This window comes from Chiloscyllium punctatum, chromosome 11, assembly GCF_047496795.1.
Source record: "Chiloscyllium punctatum isolate Juve2018m chromosome 11, sChiPun1.3, whole genome shotgun sequence".
NCBI lineage: Eukaryota > Metazoa > Chordata > Chondrichthyes > Orectolobiformes > Hemiscylliidae > Chiloscyllium > Chiloscyllium punctatum.
This window is the reverse complement of record NC_092749.1, coordinates 96750645-96772845: the sequence shown is the minus strand read 5'-3', so window position 1 is coordinate 96772845 and position 22201 is coordinate 96750645. Positions and strand designations below refer to the sequence as shown.

The 22201-nt window shown below is 40.0% G+C and overlaps 1 protein-coding gene across 1 annotated transcript in view; it reads right to left on the bottom strand.

Annotated features, from left to right (window-relative positions):
• usta (uronyl 2-sulfotransferase a) overlaps window positions 1-22201 on the bottom strand; it is an 86435-nt gene that overhangs the window by 43706 nt on the left and 20528 nt on the right. Inside the window, exons 2-5 of the mRNA XM_072581336.1 lie at window positions 18546-18589; window positions 5040-5195; window positions 4012-4091; window positions 1204-1357 (exon numbers count right to left, since the gene is read on the bottom strand). Of these exons, the coding sequence (XP_072437437.1) occupies window positions 1204-1357; window positions 4012-4091; window positions 5040-5195; window positions 18546-18589 (434 nt within the window). The remainder of the gene's footprint in view (window positions 1-1203; window positions 1358-4011; window positions 4092-5039; window positions 5196-18545; window positions 18590-22201) is intronic.

Below are 22201 nucleotides of genomic sequence, written 5' to 3'. Positions count from 1 at the left end.
CCAGAAACTTGGCTGTTCGTGCTACGTTCCCCTGAAAATCCATCACCCCCTACATTTTCCAAAACAGCATACCTGTTTGAAATGCGTACATCCACAAAAGATTCCTGCACTAGCTGCCTACCTCTCTTACCCTTCATGGAGTTAACCCATCTATGTGACTGTATCTGAGACTTTCCCCCCTTCCTATATCTGCCTTCCATCACATACTGTTGCTGTTGCAAATTCCTCATTGCGTCTATCTGTCTCTCCAACTGATCCACTCGATCTGATAAGATTCACACCCAACAGCATTTACGGCAGATATAATCCGCAGTAACCCTTAAACTCTCTTTAAACTCCCACATCTGAGAAGAAGTACATATCACTGCAAAGGCCATTTTTGCTCCTTCACAATCTACAGACCCAGAAAATAACACCGTCTTATTCCTCTACAAACACTGACCCAGGTTAAATTAATAGCTATGGCTTATATTTTAAGTTTAATTAAGAGACTTATCTCCAAAAACATATAATCAAGAAAGAATCCACTATACTCACTACTGCAGCCTTTCTCTTGGACAGACTTAAAACTATAATTAACTTATCTGATTTATGTTGAAAGATTGGAGTGGCTGGGCTTGTATACACTTGAGTTTAGGAGGATGAGAGGGGATCTGATTGAGAAGCATAAGATTATTAAAGGATTGGACAGTCTGGAGGCATTCTGGTTTCCGCTGATGGGTGAGTCCAGAACCATAGGACACAGTTTAAAAGCAAGGGGTAGGCCATTTAGAACAGAGGAGAAACTTCTTCACCCAGAGAGTGGTGGATATATGGAATGCTCTGCCCCAGACGGAAATGGAGGCTAGGTCTCTGGATACTTTCAAGAAAGCGGTGGATAGAGCTCTTTAAGATAGTGGAATCAAGGGTTATGGGGATAAGGCAGAAACAGGATACTGATGATGGATGATCCGCCATGATCATAACGAATGGTGGTGCTGGCTCGAAGGGCTGAATGCCTACTCCTGCACCTATTGTCTATCAGTGCTGTGGGTATGCCTACACCACATGATATGCAGCAATACAAAAAGGGACTCACTACCACCTTCTCAAAAGTGAACAGAATTGGGCAACAAGTGCAAGAAATGCCCACCTTCACCAGCATTTGAACTGAAGGGAGAGAGGCCCCATTGTTTTTTTTTAATTTGCACAAATCAAACTTACAAGGTAACGCTCCTCATCTTTCATCCCTGGTGTTCGGATTTGATGATTCTGTTCAGACCGCCAGTCCCCAAAACGTCGGAAAAAGTAGTTTGATACAAATCGATTAATTGGATCCCTGATTATATTGATGTAAACTGGCTGCTCCAATCCAAACCTAAGTGGAGAAATATTTTTAAAAAAAATTAACTACAACCCATCAAACGCTACCAATGGTACATCACAATTCTCAGATACACAAAATTTCAGCCAAACCACTCAATTACAGATCCTTATAGGAAGGATGTTGTAAACTTGAAAGAGTTAGAAAAGATTTACAAGGATATTGCCACGGTTAGAGGGTCTGAGCTATAGGGAGAGGCTGAATAGGCTGGGGCTGTTTTCTCTGGAGTGTCGGAGGCTGAAGGGTGACTTTATAGAGGTTTATAAAATCATGAGGGGCATGGATAAGGTAAATAGACAAGGTCTTTTCCTTAGGGTGGGGGAGTCCAGAACTAGAGGGCATCGGCTTTAGGTTGAGAGAGGCAAAGATTTAAAAGGGACGTAAAGGGGCAACTTTTTCACGCAGAAGGTGGTGCATGCATGGAATGAGCTTCCAGAGGAAGTGGTGGAGGCTGGTACAATTGCAATATTTAAAATGCATCTGGGTGGGTATATGAATAGGAAGGGTTTAGACGGATATGGCCAAGTCCCAAATGGGATTAGATTAATTTAGGATATCTGGTCGGCATGGACGGGTTGAACTGAAGGGTCTGTTTTTGTCCTGTACATCTCTATAACTCTAAGTTCTTGTTCATTGTTGTGTCATGCATTAATCCAATTTATACAGTTGCTCTGATGACCACTTGGAGGAGCCACTGCTTTTGTTTCACCACAACGGAGACCTTAATAGCTCTGGTTTCTACAAAATCTTGTCACGTCAGTTCATAACCAACTAATTGGGGGAACTGATTTCAATGAACAGCAACTATCTTATCAGGAGGAATTAAGATCAAGCTTAGAATTTTCCTCAGTGGTAACCTCGAACCTATGTTTGAATAAAAGAGTGTTTATACCATACCACTCTCTGAAGAAATATTTACATAAACAGCAGCTCACCAATTCAAACATCACAAAATGCTAAGATTTCAAGAATCATGTACCACAGGATACCATTCAGCCAATCATATCTTGATGTTTTTAAGCTATCCAATTCATCCCAATTCCCTCCAGAATGTTGTAAATTATGTGAAATTATTTAACCAATTCCTTTTTGATTGTACCCTGAATTTTGTTGTGATCACCCTGTCAGGCAGCACATTCCAGAGCACTGCAACATTGAAAAGAAAATTTTCATCTCTCACTGATTTCTGGCAATTGCCTTAGAAAATGTTTTTGTCAGAGGTTGTTCATGATAAACTTCAGATTCAACAAAGCAGTAAATGGGAGGAGGATGACTTTGAAATGACTGCTGTTCATATCTCTGCACAGTCTTTGAGACACAGTATGTTGAAAACAACACAAAGGAACCATTTAAGCACTGAGTGTCAATATGTATGTGGCCTGCAATAAATAAAATGTAAAAGTCAAAATTATTTGGGACAATATTTCAGGAAGCAGTAGGGTAAAAATTCAAAGCAAACATTCATAAATGTTTCATAGCCTTTACCTGTATGTGTGCTGCTCCAATGCTCTAGAAGCTCAAAACCATTCAGGACAAAACAGTCTACTGAAACTGGGACTCTTTCAATATGCTAGCACCAGTTAATAATTAACCTACACTCCACCTTTTATAAAAGGGCATGCATCAAAAGAAAACTAAATAAACTTGAAAGAGAAGCATACATTAGTGTTTATTTGATTAAAGTTAATCATATGGATAAAGCAGAATGTGAGATTCACTAGCACAAAAAATTAAGGTGAATAGCATGGATTTGTGGACAGAGTGAGATGAAGATGATGATTTGTGGAACACCAATCTTTAAACTGCTAGGTTGAATGGCCTGTTTCTGGTTCTATAATGTTCTCTATAAATGCTGCTTCACAACCTTCTATAAATCATTTCCTATTCAATCAGAACAAAACTTCCTCTCCCCACAAATGTAAAGCTTTTCCAACCTCTCACCCCTATCAGCAACACCCCTAAACCCTAGGTTGCAGAACTACTTTCCATCGGCATAGTCCCACCTGACCCAACAGAAGCCAAATGTTCTTTGTTCCTCCTCTGGAGTTGGAATTGGAATTTGAATTGCTCCAACTGAAGAAAAAAAAAATTGGTGGTCCAGCTTTGGCTATCATTCAACTGCCTTCCACCCACTACTGCCCACGTCCAATGCTAAATCTTTATCTTTTCTACCACTTGTGCAAAAATGGTCAGAACCCATATGACATAAGGTTATAGCCCAAAGGGTTTATTTGAAATCATGAGCTTTCAGAGCACTATTCCTTTGTCAGGTGAAGTTCTTTAGCCCATCAGGTTCACACCAACCCCTCTGAAGAGCATCTCACCCAAACCCCACCCCACCATGCATTTCCCATGGATAATCCTCCTAGCCTGCACATCCCTGGATGTCATGGGCAATTTAGCATGGTCAAACCACCTTACCGGTACATCTTTGGATTGTGGAGCAAAACTGGAGCACCCAGAGGAAACCCATGCAGACAAGGGGAGAATATGCTAACTCCACACTGTCACCCGAAGGTGGAATCAAACCCAGATCCCAAGTGCTGTGAGGCAACAGTCTAACAATGCCAAACATTTAATTCAAAACAAATTCAGTACTACATTATAGGAGGATTTCACAATTATGCAAATGCAAAAATGCATATTACCTTGTGAAGTTAAGGAAATGGACATGTCGCGTGTACAAATAAGGTTGGTCACCTAGACTGATATTATTTATTAATTCCATCTGTAAGAGGAGAAAGGACAGAGAGGCGATGTGTATTAAAAACAGATGTCATTCAATTCCTTGCATTTTTTTCCCCCACAGCTTGCTCAATCACAGCACTATCCAATGAGGGAAATGGGGGTTATCAGAAGCAGAGTGGAAATAAAAATCCCATAGCAACTTCATTTATTGGACCAGACAGGCTGACCAATCATGGAAACTGCTCAGCACTACTGCCATCCTGTCCAGCCAAGGATCGGTTTACTCAGTCTGGCAATAGAGTTTAGCACCACAGAGCCAGCTTGATCCCGAAAAGGACCTCTCTTCTTAAGGCACAGCCACGAGTTGGTCATCAAACAATAAATGAGAACAAGTGGAAAATTTGTTCTGCAGCACATCATAAATCCAAATGCTCATCATTTTTTAAAGAACATTAACTCAAGGTATATTAGGCTGTGTTGGCTCGGCCATTATGTATTGGTTATCCCTAAGCGCCTTTCAGAAGGTGATAGTTAACTGCTGCTATTTAGTAACTCAGTCTCTGGATGCGTGTGTAAGCAGGCCTAGCATCCTCCAACATTACTAGCAATAGATGACAGAATCAGATCAATACTGACAAACATAAAATCATAGCTGAAGCAAGGAAGGAATATCTTTTAAATGGAATATGCCAACTAGGTAAGAAAGGAAATGATTATGGTTGATTAAATCTTGAAATCATCACAATATTTGCTTGGCACTGAGAAAAAGGCACAGGCTAACAATTGTGGAGAGGCTGAAATGCAGCTAGCTTGATTCCGTCTAGAGTGCTGTGTGCAGTTCTAATCACCTCTACATTCACCGTCATTAAAATACTGCAGAGGTGTGTAGTGTAGTGAAGTTTATCCTGGGTATCCAAATTCAAAGTTATTTGGAACAATGAAGGAGATTAAGCTTTTATTCTAAAAACAGGAGTCTTGGGATGCTAACCTGCTCAATCCTATTTAATCTGGTTTTATTGTGAATGTCTGAATTAATAAGGTTGAAATGATTTCTCTCCGTCAATACTCTCAATAGCTGTACGACAGTTCGGCTTCCACATTTTCCAACTCTGTTGTAAACCAGCTGGCTGGGGAATGGCAGAACCTGTTCAGAACGGAAAAAAAAAACAGCACGTTAAATAGCTGTAAAGGTATCGCAATTGTGGTGATACTGAGAGAAATATTTAGGCACTCTGCACTACGGGTGAATTTCTACTCCCCGTCAGTCTTCATATTTAAGTGACCATATGGAAATCTCAACTGTTCCAGTCATTATCTTTCAAGGTTATATAATTGACTATACATCAAGAGTTTACCATATTTCTAATTTTCCTCTGAAAAAAGCTGAGCAAGCTACTGAGTTATACCAAAATGCTACAGAAATAACAATATTTTGGAGATACATATAGTGCTTTCAACAGTTTCTCAAGGACAATAGGGACAAGTCATAAATGCTGGCTTGTCATTGATGTTCATCGCCCATAAGCGAATAAAAAAGTATCATGGTATCTTATAGTCATAGAGATGTACAGCATGGAAACAGACCCTTCAGTTCAACATGTCCATGCCGACCAGATATCCCAATCCAATCTAATCCCACCTGCCAGCACTCGGCCCATATCCCTCTAAACCCTCCCTATTCATATACCCATCCAAATGCCTCTTGAATGTTGCAATTGTACCAGTCTCCACCACTTCCTCTGGCAGCTCATTCCATACACTTATCACCCTCTGCGTGAAAAAGTTGCATCTTAGGTCTCTTTTATATCTTTCCCCTCTCACCCTAAACCTATACCCTCCAGTTCTGGACTCCCCGACCCCAGGGAAAAGACTTTGTCTATTTATTCTATCCATGCCCCTCATAATTTTGTGGACATTTATAAGGTCACCCTCAGCCTCCGACGCTCCAGGGAATACAGCCCCAGCCTGTTCAGCCTCTCCCTATAGCTTCTTCATGCATGGACGGCATATGGTTCTTCAGAATGTATGAACCAATAAAGTGTAATTCTGCAAAATTCGAATCACCTTGAGAGTTACTTCTGATACAATAAACAGACTTGCAATGTACTATTTTCTTTATATTATTTGAACTAAATTCATGTCTGGCACTCAATTTCAGAACCTTATACTCTCAAATTCCAGATTATTTTCTTACCTTGCATGTGTTACTAATCACATTACCCACTCTAGTTTGACAACACAATGAAAGAGAGATAGTTATGGCTTCAAAATTCCATTATCCACAACTTGGACCAGGCTGAACAGTTTTATTCCAAATTACTCAAGAGTTGTTCAATTTAGCACTACAGCTGGGTCAAAAGAGAGAATCAAAATACCACTTGACGCTGTGTATTTAAGAATACTTTGAATACAGTTAAATGACAAAACTGCTGTGAGCCTAGACCTGAGAAACTAGGACATGAAGTTATACAAAGATTTTCTAAGACCACGATAACTAAAAGTTTACAGATATTTATTCTGCATCTAGTTAGACTACCTCATCAACTCAAACACAGCTGAACCATGTTTGCAAGAGAGAGGTGAAATAGTGGATTAATATTGCTGAGCAAGTGAAAAACAAAGTTAGTCTAATTACCACTTGAGCTGGCTCCTGTTGAACACTGGGTACAAAACTAGCCTCGTAATGTTTGTCTTCCACCCAGCCTCTCAGACAAACCCTCAACCCAATGTCAGCTAGCTCTCACTTCCTGGATTCACCAGAGATCAACTGACAATTGTAAAATGCAATAACAATTAAATGCACTTCTAAAGTCGAGGAAGAAAACAACCCACTAGAGAAGCTGTTTCATAATGCTCTCTTCCCCCTCAGGAAATGTAATTTCCACACAACCAAATCCCCTTCCTCACAATATGCACATGAGATTTATTTTAGAAGCCATTCAGTTTTTGAAGTTTATACAAGCAGCCTACAGTGAGTTGATTCAAAACCAATACTATTAATACTACAGAAGATTACTGTGTCACTTCTGTGGCTCGACTATTTGATGTAGACACAGAGAGCCACAGTTCCATAACTAACCTAACGTGTACGTCAAACCAGTCTGCTTACTAAACACTGCGTCTCTGTTCTAATCTGGGGCTGGAGTTTGCATACCTGATGTTTCCAGAACCACTATGCTGCATTCATGGCAAAGGCTAAATGAAGGTCTTTATTTGAACTGAGAACCAGCAGACAAACAAAGTTTCAACTATGCTAATTTAAAAAAACTAAACCAGTGTCTGCTGAAAAGGCAAGAGCTTATTGAGGTCACAAAAGACAGTATTTATGGACAGAGTCATATTCTGCACAGTATCTAACTCACCTGAGGCTGAAGGGAGCAAGACTGCGAATTTTCTCTTTGGTCAGTACTATAAACTTAGTACTCTTTTTGCCCTAGAAATGAATTCTTTATTTACTACAATAATAAAGAAAATCCTACTGACTGTGACACAAAGGCATAATTTTCACCAACTTCTAGTGCAGAATAATAGCAGAAAAAATGCTTTAACAAACAATTCTTTGTTCTAGAGAAAATGTTAACAGGATGTTAATGTAAATAGTCTGCCCTTCCTTCTTTAGGAATCTTTTTTAGCCTTGCTGTTTCATTCATTTTCTGGACATCTGGTCTTTTCCTTTCAATGCATTTTGCTTTTACCCCTTAGCTTATATCAATCAGTCTTTAATTCATAATTTTTACAAGGAATCCTGGAGGGTACACCAACAGAAAATGCCATAGGAGTCCCTCAGGCTGATCCAGAAGTAGAAGCATTCCATACTGCTCTATCTTCTGTGCTCATTTGCTTTCTTTACCAATATTTACATAGTCCTCTCTTGAACTGGTGCCCATGGCCAGTCTGTTCCTTACAGACTCGTTATGAAAACTTGGAAAACTTCAGCAAACTCTCCTACTTCTCTGCAGTATTTTTCCAGTGTAAATATTCATCAATCTCTATAGCTTTTCTGTATTTTGGCTAAATAAGTACAGTACAGAGGGAGTGCTGCACTAGTAGAATTGCTATCTGTCAGGTGAATCATTAAATCAAGGTCTCCATCTGACATCTCAGTGAACAAAAAAAAAATCCACTGAACTCTATACAGACTTCAGGAAGGCATTCAACAAAGTTCCACATCGTAAACTGGTTACCAAGGTTAGATCACATGGAACACAGGGAGAGTAGCCATTTGGATACAGAACTGGCTCAAAGGTAGCTGACAGAGGGGGGTGATGGGAGTGTTGCTTTTCAGACTGGAGGCCTGTGACCAGTGGTATGCCACAAGAATTGGTGCTGCACCCAATGCCTTTCATCATTTATATAAATGATTTGGATGCGAATGTAGAAGGTATGGTTAGTAAGTTTGCAGATTACACAAACATTGGTAGTGTAGAGGACAAGAAAGAAAGTTACCTCAGAGTTTAACGAGACCTTGATCAGACGAGTCAATAGGTTGAGGAATGGCAGATGGAGTTTAATTTAAATGAATGTGACGTGCTGCATTTTGGGAAGGCAAATCAGGGCAGGACTTATACATTTAATGGTAAGGTCCTGGGGAGTGTTGTTGAACAACGAGACCTTGGAGTGCAGGTTCATAGTTCCTTGAAAGTGAAGTCGCAAGTAGACAGGATAGTGAAGGCAGTGTTTAGTATGCTGGCCTTTAGTAGTCAGTGCATTACAGGAGTTGGGAGGTCATGGGAAGTTGTACAGGGCATTGGTTAGGCCAATTTTGGAATACAGTCCATTCTGCTATAACGTGTTTCTTCAACACGAATGATGAATTTAGATCATTATTTGTAGGTAGTGAACTTTCCTTACCTGTACTGGCTATAACACGATGCTATCCCCTTTAAGTTTTAATATTGCGACTATTGTACAATTTCTTATAACGTGAGATTGCGCGAGAACAGAACTATTACATTATATCAGAAATGACTGTACTGCATTCAATTCTGATCTCCCTGCTATACAAAGATATTGTGGAACTTGAAAGGGTTCAGAAAATATTTACAAGGAGGTTGCCATGGTTGGAAGGTTTGAGTTACAGGGAGATGCTGAATAGGCTGGGATTGTTTTCCCTGGTGCGTCAGATGCTGACAGGTGACCTTATAGAGGTTTATAAAATCATGAGGGCCATGGATAGGGTAAATAGACAAGGTCTTTTCTTTGAGGTGGGGGAGTCCAGAACTAGAGGGCATAGCTTCAGGGTGAGAGGAAAAAGATTTACAAGGGACCTAAACAGCAACCTTTTCTCACATTTGCTGTGTGTGTGTATGGAATGAGCTGCAAGAGGAAATGGAGGAGGTTGATATAATTACAACATTTAAAAGGTATCCAGATTGGTATATGAATAGGAAGGGTTTAGAGGAATGTCGACCAAATGCTGGCAAGTGAGACTAGATTAATTCTGGATATCTGGTCGGCATGGACGAATTGGACTGAAGGGTCTGTTTCCATGTTGTACATGTCTATGACTCTCGCTATTCGAAGAACTGAGGAATTCACCCCAGTGTCCCAAATTGCATAATCCCAATGCACATCACAGAAATTAGATTATTTAGTGCCACACATTAATGAGAATAAAGGAGAGTGTATGCTGCAGAGATATTGCAGAGGGAGTGCTGGGATTTTGAGACCAGTTTGGGGGGAGAAGAGGGACTCTGTAAAAGGGCTAGAGGGATTACACCAATATGCTTTCAGGGTATTTGTAATTGCCAGAGGAGAATGTTTAAACCTACTTGTTAGGGGGCCAAAAGCTAGGAGGTAACATTAGAGGGGAAAAACAATATATAAAACTGGTGAGAAATAGCAAGTCATTGAGTGAGATTGGAATAGGAGACAATGAAATAAGATGACTGAATAAATAGAGGATGGCAAATAAAGTTGGCCACCTGCACATGCAGGCAGCCACAGGGGAATATGATTTGGCAAAAGGAAACCTGGCTCAAAAATAAAGCAGGATTGGGTACTAAGTATTCATGGATGCAACGGAATCAAGGAAAGGAAACAATGTACAGAAATACTCAAAGATAATGACAGTGCCCGAGAGAGAGGTAAACATACAGAGGTCAAAGACAAAACAGATTTGGTTTGAGCTAAGGAACAATAAAGACATCATGACATTACTTGGAGCATTTGAAAGACCCCCAGCTAGTGGGAATTATATAGAGAGATAAACTTGTAAGGAAATTACAGAGGGACAAAAACCAAAAAGTATTCACAATATGGGATTTCAATTCTCAGAGCAGAGCCTGGGAAAAGTACGGTGCAACAGACAGAGAGGGAAAAGTGTTTCTAAAGTAGGTTTTGGATAATTTTCTACACTAACATGTTCTCAGTAGACTGCGGATGGAGGCATTGCAGGATCTGGTCCTAGAAAATGAGGTGGGATAAACTGGGAACTGCCCATGTATTTCCTTTTAATTCCAAACACACGTACAGTCATGCACCGATAGAATGAAATATACCCACAAAGTTCTGCAGAGTAATTAGAGCATGTAGTTATGAATGTAATCCCATACTGGGGTGCATTAATTTTAAAGATCCAACATGTGAAACTCATGCTGGCAAGCGGCTATTTAATCTTGTTCTGTATTATGCTCCAACTTCCATATACATCAACTTGGAACAGACTCAAGAACGGGACCCATTTGCAAACTAGGCACTTCCTGTTTTTTTTTAATCTGCACAGTTTATAAACAGTTTGCCACTTATTTGAAGAATACTTCTGCCTGTAAAAGTGCTACTTTTGAGTTTATTTAAAAGACCATTGAAAGCCTCTTCTGTTCTAATCAACAGTAATGTAGGGAAACAAACTGACCACATTTGAAGCAGCCTTTACTTCAGTCTGAGGAAGGGTCACAGGACCCGAAACATTAACTCTGACTTCTCTCCACAGATGCTGTCAGACCTGCAGAGCTTTTCTAACAATTCCTGTTTTTTGTTTCTGATTTCCAGCAGTCACAGTTTTTTGGGGGGTTTTTATTGAAGGTGATTGAAGAGGAGTTAATTAAGTGTGGCGCTGGAAAAGGTACAGCAGGTCAGGCAGCGTCCCTTTCAGGCAGGACCCTTCTTCAGGACTGCCCGAAATGTTGACTCGCTTGGTCCTCAGATGATACCTGACCTGCTGTGCCTTTTCCAGCACCATGCTTTATCAACTCTGATTTCTCCAGCAACTGCAGTCCCCATTGTCATCTGGTGATTGAATAAGACGTTTTCACTTTTGATGTGGCATGATGGGGCTTGATTTCCAGTGTACTCCTCCTGCCAGAGTCAAGAATAAGCTCGGGGTATTAGTGTAGGATTGTTTGGACGTGGACATTGTGAAATTGGATATGGACAAATGGCAATTAGTTAAAAGTACAGATATCAAGTCTTTCATATTTAAAAAAACTGGCTTGCGAAGCAGTTTTTTAAAAATATGGCGGCAGTTTCTCTAATGAATTTGGAAGATTTAATGAAGGCAAGAAAGGAGGAGATAACGATGGAATTTTCTGCAAAAGGTAGGAAGGCAGAGATTATTAACACACTGGCACAGCATTTGGAATTGGTGAAAATACAAGTGACCATGTACACAAAGTGGTAAATCACTGAAGTTAATGATGAAGTAGCTTGAACCAGAAAAGGAAATTAAAGCACAAATGGGAAATGGAACTTAAAATACTTGAACTTCAGCTAAAAGCAGAAAACTTAAGAAATGCAAATGGCTAAAATTGAAGTTTCAGAACAGAGAGAAGTAGAGGAAGTTCAAGTAGAAATTGGAGTCTTTCAAAAAAAAAGAATATATTTCATGTATAGGAAGGTTTTGATAAGAAAAAAAATCTAGCCATAAGCTAAAATCCAGGAAGGAAGGTTTAAATGTCCACAGGCTGTTCTAAAATTTGATGTAAAGGATATGCAGGCATTATATCGTATGAAAAAGACACAGCAAAACACATGAAGCGGCTGAAGGAAAATGGGACACAGCCCACACAGAAAAGGTTGATGGATGGAACAAAAGAAATTTATGCCTCACTGTCAGAAGAGGCATCAATGAAGCAGATCATGAGGCAGTTAAAGAAAAGGCTATTCATGGTGCATATGAGTTGGCTCCTGAAACATACAGCCAAATTTTTTAAAACTTATGGAAACAGCCTGTGCTGACCTGCAAAGAATTTGAAAGAATGAAACAAATGTGCCATGTATGTGGCTCTCAGAATAAATGGTCACAAACATATTAAAATAATATTATATGGAGGAGCTAAGGATCAAATGAGTTAGGTGGTGGGAATAGTAAAGGACGACAGACATAATAATGGTGAGGTATAAGGAGATGCAGGCAATCACAACATGAACCTCCCACTTCAGATTAGCCAACGCTGAAATACTGGGACAATTAGACACCATATTTTCCTAGTTGGACGAAGAGCAAAATAAAGATCAAGCATAGTGACTCACTGAGTTCTAAGAAATCTGTAGAGATACACACAGATGTGGTTAAAAGGGAAACAGCGCCAGTACAACAACATTCATAATTTTAGCTGGGGAACATAAACTCAGGTGAAAACAGAAATTTGGTACAAGTTAGAAAATGACATGAATAAACAGAGCCATAGCAGATGAAATCTACCAGTTGTATTAGTTCCTAAACTCAATGCATTAACTAAATTATGCACTGATTATAGAAAAGCAAATGTAGTAATACAAATGAATTTGTAACCAATTCCTTGATTAAAAGATTGCATTGTTGGCAGTGTATTGTTTCTTACTAAGATTCATGTATTGAAAGGGTTTTGGCAAGGACCAAAGACATTAAAAACTGAAGAGATATCAGCTTTTTGTTCACATCAACTGGGTTGCATCAACGTTAAGTCATGTTATTCAATTTAAAAACACTTCAGTTTCATTTCAAGATGAATAAACAAGGCTTTCAGGAGTGTACCTAATTATGATACATTAACCTACTGCAACAGCCGAACAATGTCACTGTATTAATTAATTGCTGACATGTTATCAAAAATGTAATATTGTCAAAATAGCTTGGGGATTAAGTGATGGCAGGAAATTGTATAAATTTTGTCCAAAGAGTGAATGAGAATTTTGTTATTGTTGTATGAGTCATGTTATATCATAATCAAAGGTATTTGAAAATGGGGTTTCACCTTCAAAGGATGGAAACCACGATATGAACATATATTCATGGATATGAGAACTGGAAAATGGACATTTAGGCGTTATTGGGTTGCAAATGATTTATGTGACTGTCTGGAACTGGAAAGTCAGAAGGTTAAAGGAGACTAACTAGTTGCTATTTATAAACAAAATGTGGCTTTGGAAAGTAGTGATCAACAACTTTTGAGAGAGAGAGAGAGAGAGAGAGAGAAGGCTGGAATTTTATTGCTTTAATTGTTGAGTAAACAAACCCTAATGTATTTATGCTGCGGTCACCTAGCAAGAGCCTCTGGGCTGAAGTAATAGATGTTTTTTCAGCATACAATGGAAGCTTTTGGGCAGCTGTCTGTAAAAATTTGTAAGGATGCAGTACTGTCTTTCTTGCCTGCAAGAGTAAGATCTTTGTGATGAAAGCAGAACTTTTTATACCTTAGCTAAATAGATTAAAACAAATCCACTTGATAAAGGTTCAATTATTAGGCTCTGAACTGCTTCTCAACTGAATCCGAAATCTGGTCTGAAGATTTCCAATCATTGCACAATATGAACTCATCAACAAATGGAACTGACAAAAAGTTTCTCCTACTTTTCCCACTCAAAATCGTGCTGTAGAGCTGTGTAAATCACATCTTGTCTGTGTATGAATAAGTGTTTGGGATTAAGGGGATATAGTTAATTGACATAGTAGCTCAGTTGGTAACCAGTTTGCCAGAATAAGTAAGCCTGTAAGATACATTATTTTTGACTTTCTAAAAAAAGCTTCAAAGTATTTTTCTGTTCTAATTAATGTATGGAAACAAATCAGCTATTTTTGGTGATTAAGACACTTTACACTTCTGTTGTGCTTGTGCGGTGAGTAGTTTTAAACCTGTCAGCTGAATTCTCAAGCAGCTGGGAAACAGAGAAACTTGAGACTGCTCAGGTAATCTGATTTCTTGAATGGAGAATATATATCTTAGGGCTATATACATACATAAGTTACTACAATAGAATCAAGGAAGATCAAATGAGAGGCATTATCCACCCTGTTATGTGGAGCTTTGAGACAGGCAAGTAAACCGCTATGTAATCCAATTTGTTTACAAACATGTTTTATGTCAATAAAAAATTAAGGGAATGAAGCAGTAACTGTGAAACATGTCTATTTTTTAAATGCATTCACATTTTTAATGTTTTTTCTGCTTGGCATGATGCCTTCAGATGAATGCAGCAGGCTGCCATGTTGTAAATGCAGTCAAACATGTTGTCAAGAAGCAGTGAGAAATCTTGGAACATCTCTGTGGCCTTTACAACTTCAGCTAAGGAAACAGGCAGATGTTCATTCACTAGACTTAAAGTGATCAGGCAGGTTATCAATGTAGTCAATAATTGGAGAGATTAATAGTTGTCAGCACTTTTTTAAAAGTTCTTAATCATAGAGAGAGACAGGGTGAACAGGAGGGCGGGGGGCAGAGAGACGGGGGAGCAGAGAGAGAGACGGGGTGGGGAGAGCAGAGAGAGACGAGCAGACAGACGGTGGGGGTTCAGAGACACGGGGTGAGGGGAGCAGAGAGAGACAGGCAGAGATACGGGGGGGGGCAGAGAGAGATGGGGGGGAGACAGAGAGACGGGGGGGGACAGAGAGGGACGGGGGGGACAGAGAGGGACGGGGGGGGGGACAGAGAGGGACGGGGGGGACAGAGAGGGACGGGGGGGACAGAGAGGGATGGGGGGGGGGTGACAGAGAGGGACGGGGGGGTGACAGAGAGGGACGGGGGGGGTGACAGAGAGGGACGGGGGGGGGAAGACAGAGAGACGGGGGGGGGGGAGACAGAGAGACGGGGGCGGGGCAGAGAGACGGGGGGGGACAGAGAGAGATGGGGGAGCAGGGAGAGACGGAGGAGCAGGGAGAGACGGGATGGGGAGAGAGACGGGAAGTCTTAGAGACAAGGAGAAATGGGTGGGGGGGAGAAACAGAGAGGGGGGTGAGAAACAGACAGAGAGAGACCATCATGCAGTCAATGATGTAATTTCTGCTTTAAGTGTTGCACTTTCATCACATGGAAGATGATGCCATGTCTCATCCTGAATCAGTGCAGCTGCAGATCCATGTATTGTGATCCAGTGTCTTTTCCAGATTGATCACCATTTACAAGCAGGACTGGACTGGAGATAGGAACGTTCTCTGCTTAACTTGCCTTAAACCGCATTAGCAGTGCTTCTTTAACGTTAGATTGGCAGCCATTTTCACCCTCTCCCTTGTTGGAGAGAACACCTGCTGGTTAAACTATTCAAAACGTTCGCCTTATGTTTCAAAATAATGGAAAAACTCAAATCTGGAATTTAACACCCGTAAGGGATGCCTGCTTTTTTGTTTGCACCACTGCTTTCCACTTGCTGCATAAATTTATCTTTATCACTTGTTGACAGCACTTTTCATTTACTCAAAATTGAGCAGTAGTTGCAGGGTATGAACATCCCTTCACAGAGAGATCTCAATATCAAATGATGGCTTGCCTGTCTTTTTGCACCCAACTCTGTCCCAATTGGTTGGCACAATTATATGACACACATGCATATGCTTGATTATACTGGAGTTACCAGACCCGAATTTTTGTTTATCACAGTTACTTAGTTCTTCAACTGGATTTCCTATTCTGTCAATGGCTGACAACTTCATAATCACAATTTCTCCATACACGGGGAAAATTATAGTGGTCGCTGTTGTGATGAACTCAAATTTTCAACTTAAAACTAAGATTGAGATTTGAGATGTTCTAAATACACAGAGGAACCCTGATTATCTGAATGCCAGACAACATAGTTTAGCCAAGCATCAGGACCTTGCGATCTTGTTCGGATAATCTGAAATTCGGATAACTGACGTTTGGATAATCAAGGTTCCTCTGTATACAGTACCTGTATTAGCTGTGACCTCATCAGTTTGCAGAAAGTGTGCTTGAGGTGATGACTGTGTGTAGAAGACTTCAGTTATTTTGAAAAATAAAACTCATTGTTGAATTATGCACGTTTTCTAGTGTCAAGTATTGCTGCAGTTGGGAAATCAATACTTTACTTGCGTGCGTTGGCTTTTATTTTATTGAAGAGTTGGTCATTTTTGAGGATATTAATTAATTCTTCTAATTCTGCTTCTGTGAGAGTCCAAATACTCAATATGTCAACATAAATATAGAAGGTATTGCTATTGTCTGACTGCATCACATAAGAAGTGAGATATTGAAAATTAAAAATGAGCTCCTGAAACCCAAATATAGTCTCCCCTCCCCACCCCAACCCCCCAAAAAGACAACAGCCTCAACAAGGGCAGCCACAAAAGGAAGTATTTTGATCTCTGATACAAGATTAGCATAAATAAGATAACGTCCTTTCGAGCTTTATCTGTTGCACTAACTTTGCGCCGAAAACAAAGTACATGTATAACCAGAATTTCCACTACCATTATAACATCCCAACAGGAGATACACCCCAATATGTTAAAATAATCTCATTAACAACAGCAGACAACTTTAAACCTAAAGGGACAACAAAGGCAATTTTGATTCAGATTCTTTAGGCTGATGGTGGTGAATGTATGAAAATAACTGTCATGGGTGGAGTTACTGCATCAGCCAGAATGATAGACCAAGACAGCTACTGTATCTTTTTTTAACATTTTTGATTGTGGATTGAAAAGGGAGGATAATTTTAAAAGCCCAGGAAAAAAACCTCTAGCCTACCAACAACTATGGGATTGGCTCCTAGCTAGCTTAAAAACTTGTAGCTGTGAATGCTTGGGTCAGAAGCTATTTGACCTCAAAGGAAAGGAGCTGTTGTTATCTGCAGTAAAAGCTTGATGACAGCCAGTTTATTTCCGCTCATCGGTTACTATAAGCTAATATGTTTAATTAATAAGTCAGAGACTTATTAATTAAACATAAGGGTGAACTAATCATCCTGGTCTCTTGCAAACAATTCTAAGAACCAGGAGAAGGAACTGAGATTTGCTGATTAGTTTTCCGATCAACAAAACGGTCATCTCAGCAAACTCTGATGACAGGGACCACTGAACTGCCTTTCCAGTTTTTCTCTCCGCCCAGAATACTGATATCTTTTAGTGCATGACTGTATGTCATAACTTTCCTCTGGATAACATGGATATTTTGTCAACACATCCTAAATTTGCCATGAGGAGACTTGACTTTAAAAATTAGCAAGTGTCTTGACAGAGTGAGTACGTAAAGACTATGTCCTTTAATTTGGAAGTCAGTGATGAGTAATCACTGCAAAATTAAGATTAAGAGAAATTTTGCCATGCAAGTGAATTCCTCAGGAACATGGAGAGTAGCCCAATCAACTGATTGAGTCAGTTTTTCCATTTAATGGTACCAGCATTTTAACTTCATTTCTGTAGTCCTTACTAACCTAGTTTATCAAAAATCTGAGGGGCAAGGAGAAATGTGGAGGTAGTTAGAATTCCAGATTTCCATTGTCATTTTCATACAAATGCGCTTTGTCACATTACTCCTGCATAATGTAGCTCTAATTTTAAGGTTTTGCTCCCTTGATTGTAAATCCTCAGAGGAAATTGTTTCTCTTGACTTATCTGTTTCAAGTTCTTTTAACATTTGATCATTTTAATGAGCTTATTCCTCAAAATTCTAAAAGCAAAATACAGCCAGAGCAAATTTATACTTTACATTTTAACAACTCTGGTAATATTCTGCTAAATCTGCATTAAGGCCTTGCATATTCAATATATCTTTCTCGATGTACAGTAGAGAACTGAACACTGTCCCACTTTGGATATAACCTTAAATTATGTAACTGCAGCATTAGCTTCCACTCCCTTGTTTTTATTTGTGTTTTATTTCATCTCATGAATACCGGTGGAAACTTGCGTGTAAATTAGCTGCAGTATTTATTAATCATGCAGCAATATGATAAGAAAATTCCAATGTACTTTGACTGTCAAGTGCCTTGGGATGCTCTGAGGATGTGAAAGGTGCTATATTAATACAAGTCCTCAAATTCTTAACGAATACCAGTAAGAGTGATTAACTTCTACTCTACTGTCATTGACAAAAATTAACACTACTCACTGATAGTCTAACACTCTATAACAATTTAATCATGAATGCAAACAGAGAAGTCAACTGAAGATAATTAATGGTTGCCCTTCAGTTTCACTAGTGACCTGAATTGATCGCATATAATATTCTAAGCTGAAAAGACAGACGGGCATATTTAAAGACACACAGGACACTCAGGAGGAATATTTTCTATTTGCCCCACAAGCAGCAGCTGAACCTTCTATCCCAATAATCCTATTTACCTTAGTGGGTTCATGATGATACCCATCCAGAAAAGATGAATTTCCTGAAAGACAAAACAAAATTATCATAAATCTGTTGCAAATGTTGACCAAAACATAAATATAATAAAACTGTCAGCATGAAAACTGGTATCAAATAAAGTAAGGGAATTCTTAAAGGAGTCAACATTCAGTAAGAATCAGAATTTGTGATAAACAAAAGCGAGCACGATATCAGGCATGCAACTCAAATTATGTAGAACTTGGGAAGTTTCTTAAATCAACCTGTTCGGATTTATTATGACACACCTCTGGAGCTGGTGGGAATTGAACCCAGACATCTTGTCTGAGGTTGGGACACTACCATTGCGCCACAAGAACCCCAAAAACTTAGGAATAGGCTTCAAAGAATTGAATGGCCTATACATGATCCTCATGCTTCTAGTGATAACAAAGATGTAAGAACTCATTAACTCTTGCAATCTTACACCAAACTCTATTTCAAATGTCTTTGCTGCCAATTCCTTATTCCCAAAGCCACTAATTTCAGTAAAATGGATAAGCTAAACTCTTTCATTTATTGCATTGCATTTCAGGAGTTCTTCTCTTTGGGATCAAATTGCAAACTGAAACACCCCATCCTCTTGCCTAGGACAGATGAAAATAATACATGGAAATTCAATCAGGCAAGAACTTGCTATTACTTAAGCGGGATATATACTCAACATTGCGTCAGTTTCTTTGCCATTTTCTAGCATTTTACAGTGTAAGATGATTCAGTATTTGACAGTGAAAACAAATTTTCTAAGTATTGTATATACTTTTCCAGAATCAGTCACTCCAGAATTAATCATTTTTGCTTCAAATGAACTACAGCACAATCCACACTTCCGTCTTACATTCATCTATTTTTGTCACTTTATCAGAACAAAATAAAAGATCTGAAAATTTCCCAGAATACAACTCAGAAATAAAAGTAGAAATTCATGTCCAAGACCAGAGATAAAACCATTTCTTATCCTTAAATTCATATTTTACACTTCCTCTTCTTAGCCTTAGTTTTTAGACCTAGTAATCTAGTAATGGGTGTGCTGATTAGTCCAAATCATCCATGCTGCCCAGGCATCCTAAACTATTCTAGTCCCATTTGCTGATTAAATTGCATGTTTTTTCATGTTACTGTGTACCATGACTAAGCCCAGAACTGGATTAGTGTAGCCCATGGAAGGAAGGAGGCTTTTCACCTGTATGCTTATTTAAGGATTTTAAGAAAATAAAATCAGTGGAAATCATAACTCTATTAATATCTATTAATTAGTACTTACAGAGTACAATTCAATTTTTTTTTAAAAAACTTGATTTTATCTTGTGGTTTCATAATCTCAGGAACCTCAATGCGTATTATTATCAATATTTCTTTTGAAGTGCAATGACTGTTGCGAAATGGGAAATGTGACAACCAAACTGTACACAGCAAGGACCAGAAAACATTTAACAATAATCAGATAATCTGTTTTGATTGCTGATCAAGGGATAAATCAGTCAAGACGTAGGGAGAATACACTTTTCTTCAAAACAGTTACATTGATCGTTCAAAAATCACTTGACGGGGATGGCACCGTTTTGGCTTTAAAACTCATCCAAAAAAGGGAACCTCTGACCGCGCAGATGTGCGTCAGCCTAGGCTGTGTGTTACTACAATGGCATTTGACCCACAACCCTATGACTCAGAAGTCAGATTTACCACACTCATCAGCAAAGTGGAAAAAGAAAGGACATTAGGTAACTAGAATATCCTACAAATAAATGTTCTCACGCAAAATGCTACATAAGACCCCATCTCATTTGCGCTGACTTGCATCTTCTCCTGAACCATACATTTGATATGCTTTCTGATCAGACACATTCACAATGGAAGACACAAAGATCATTTGGGAGGCAGAGGGAGTTATTGACAAGACTTAGAGAGGTAGTCACTCCCCAGATAAAAGAAAAAGATAGATGGGTGACAGTTCGGGGACAGAAAGGGAACTGGCAGGCAGTGCAGGGATCCTCTGTGGCCATTCCCCTCAACAATAAGTATACCGTTTTGGATACTGTTGTGGGGGGGGGGATGACTTACTAGGGGAAAGCAGTGGGGCATCTGCTGCTCAGAAGGGAAGGGAAAAAAGGAGCAGAGCAGTAGTCATTGGGGACTCGATAATTAGGAGAACAGATAGGAGGTTCTGTAGGGATGAGAGTCACTCACGGTTGGTGTATTGCCTCCCGGGTACCAGGGTCCGTGATGTCTCTGATTGTGTTCTTGGGATCCTTCGGGGGGAGGGGGAGCAGCCCCAAGTCATGGTCCACATTGGCACCAATCACATAGGTCAGAAGAGAGATGGGGACTTGAGACAGAAATTCAGGGAGCTAGGATGGAAGCTTAGAGCTAGGACAAACAGAGTTGTTCCTCTGGTTTGCTGCCCGTGCCACGTGAGTGAGGTGAGGAACAGGGAGAGAAAGGAGGTGAACACGTGGCTACAGGGATGGTGCAGGAGGGAGGGTTTTGGGTTTTTGGATAACTGGAGCTCTTTCTGGGGTAGGTGGGACCTCTACAAGCAAGATGGTCTTCATCTAAACGAGAGGGGTACCAATATCCTGGGTGGGAAATTCGCTAAAGCTATTCATGTGGATTTAAACTAATACAGCAGGGGGATGGGAACCAAAATTGTAGGACAGGTGCAGAAGAGGATGAGAGTAGGGAGTTACAAAATCATTTACCTGACACGGGCAAGTATGAACCTGGTTTGAAGTGTGTGTACTTCAACACGAGGAGCATCCGAAATAAAGTGGGTGAACTGGCAGCATGGGTTGGTACCTGCGACTTCGATGTTGTGGCCATTACAGAGACATGGATAGAGCAGGGGCAGGAATGGGTGTTGCAGGTTCCGGGATTCAGATGTTTCAGTAAGAACAGAGAAGATGGTAAAAGAGGGGGAGGTGTGGCATTATTGATCAGGGACAATATTACAGTTGTAGAAAGGACGTTTGGGGACTCATCAACTGAGGTACTATGGGCTGAGGTTAGAAACAGGAAAGGAAAAGTCATCATGCTGGGAGATTTCTATAGGCCTCTGAATAGTCCCAGAGATGTAGAGGAAAGGATTGCAAAGATGATTCTCGATAGGAGTGAGAGAGGCAGGGTAGTTGTCATGAGGGACTTCAACGATCCAAATATTGACTGGGAACACTACAGAACGAGTACAATAGATGGGTCAGTTTTTGTCCAGTGTGTGCAGGAGGGCTTCCTGACATAGTATGTAGACAGGCCTACAAGGGACGAAGCCACTTTAGATTTAGTACTGGGTAACGAGCCTGGCCAGGGGTTAGATTTGGAAGTAGGTGAGCACTTTGGAGACAGCGATCACAATTCTGTCAGGTTTACTTTAGTGACGGAAAGGGATAGGCATACTCCACCAAGCAGGAGTAACAGCTGGGGGAACGGAAACTATGATGCAATTAGGAAAGATTTAGGAAGCGTAGATTGGGGGAGAAAACTGCAGGGATGAGCACATTAAAAATGTGGAGCTTATTCAAGGAAAAGCTCCAGTGTGTCCTAGATAAGTATGTACCTGTTAGATAGGGCGGACGTTATAGAACACGTGAGCCGTGGTTTACTAAGAAAGTGGAATCTATGG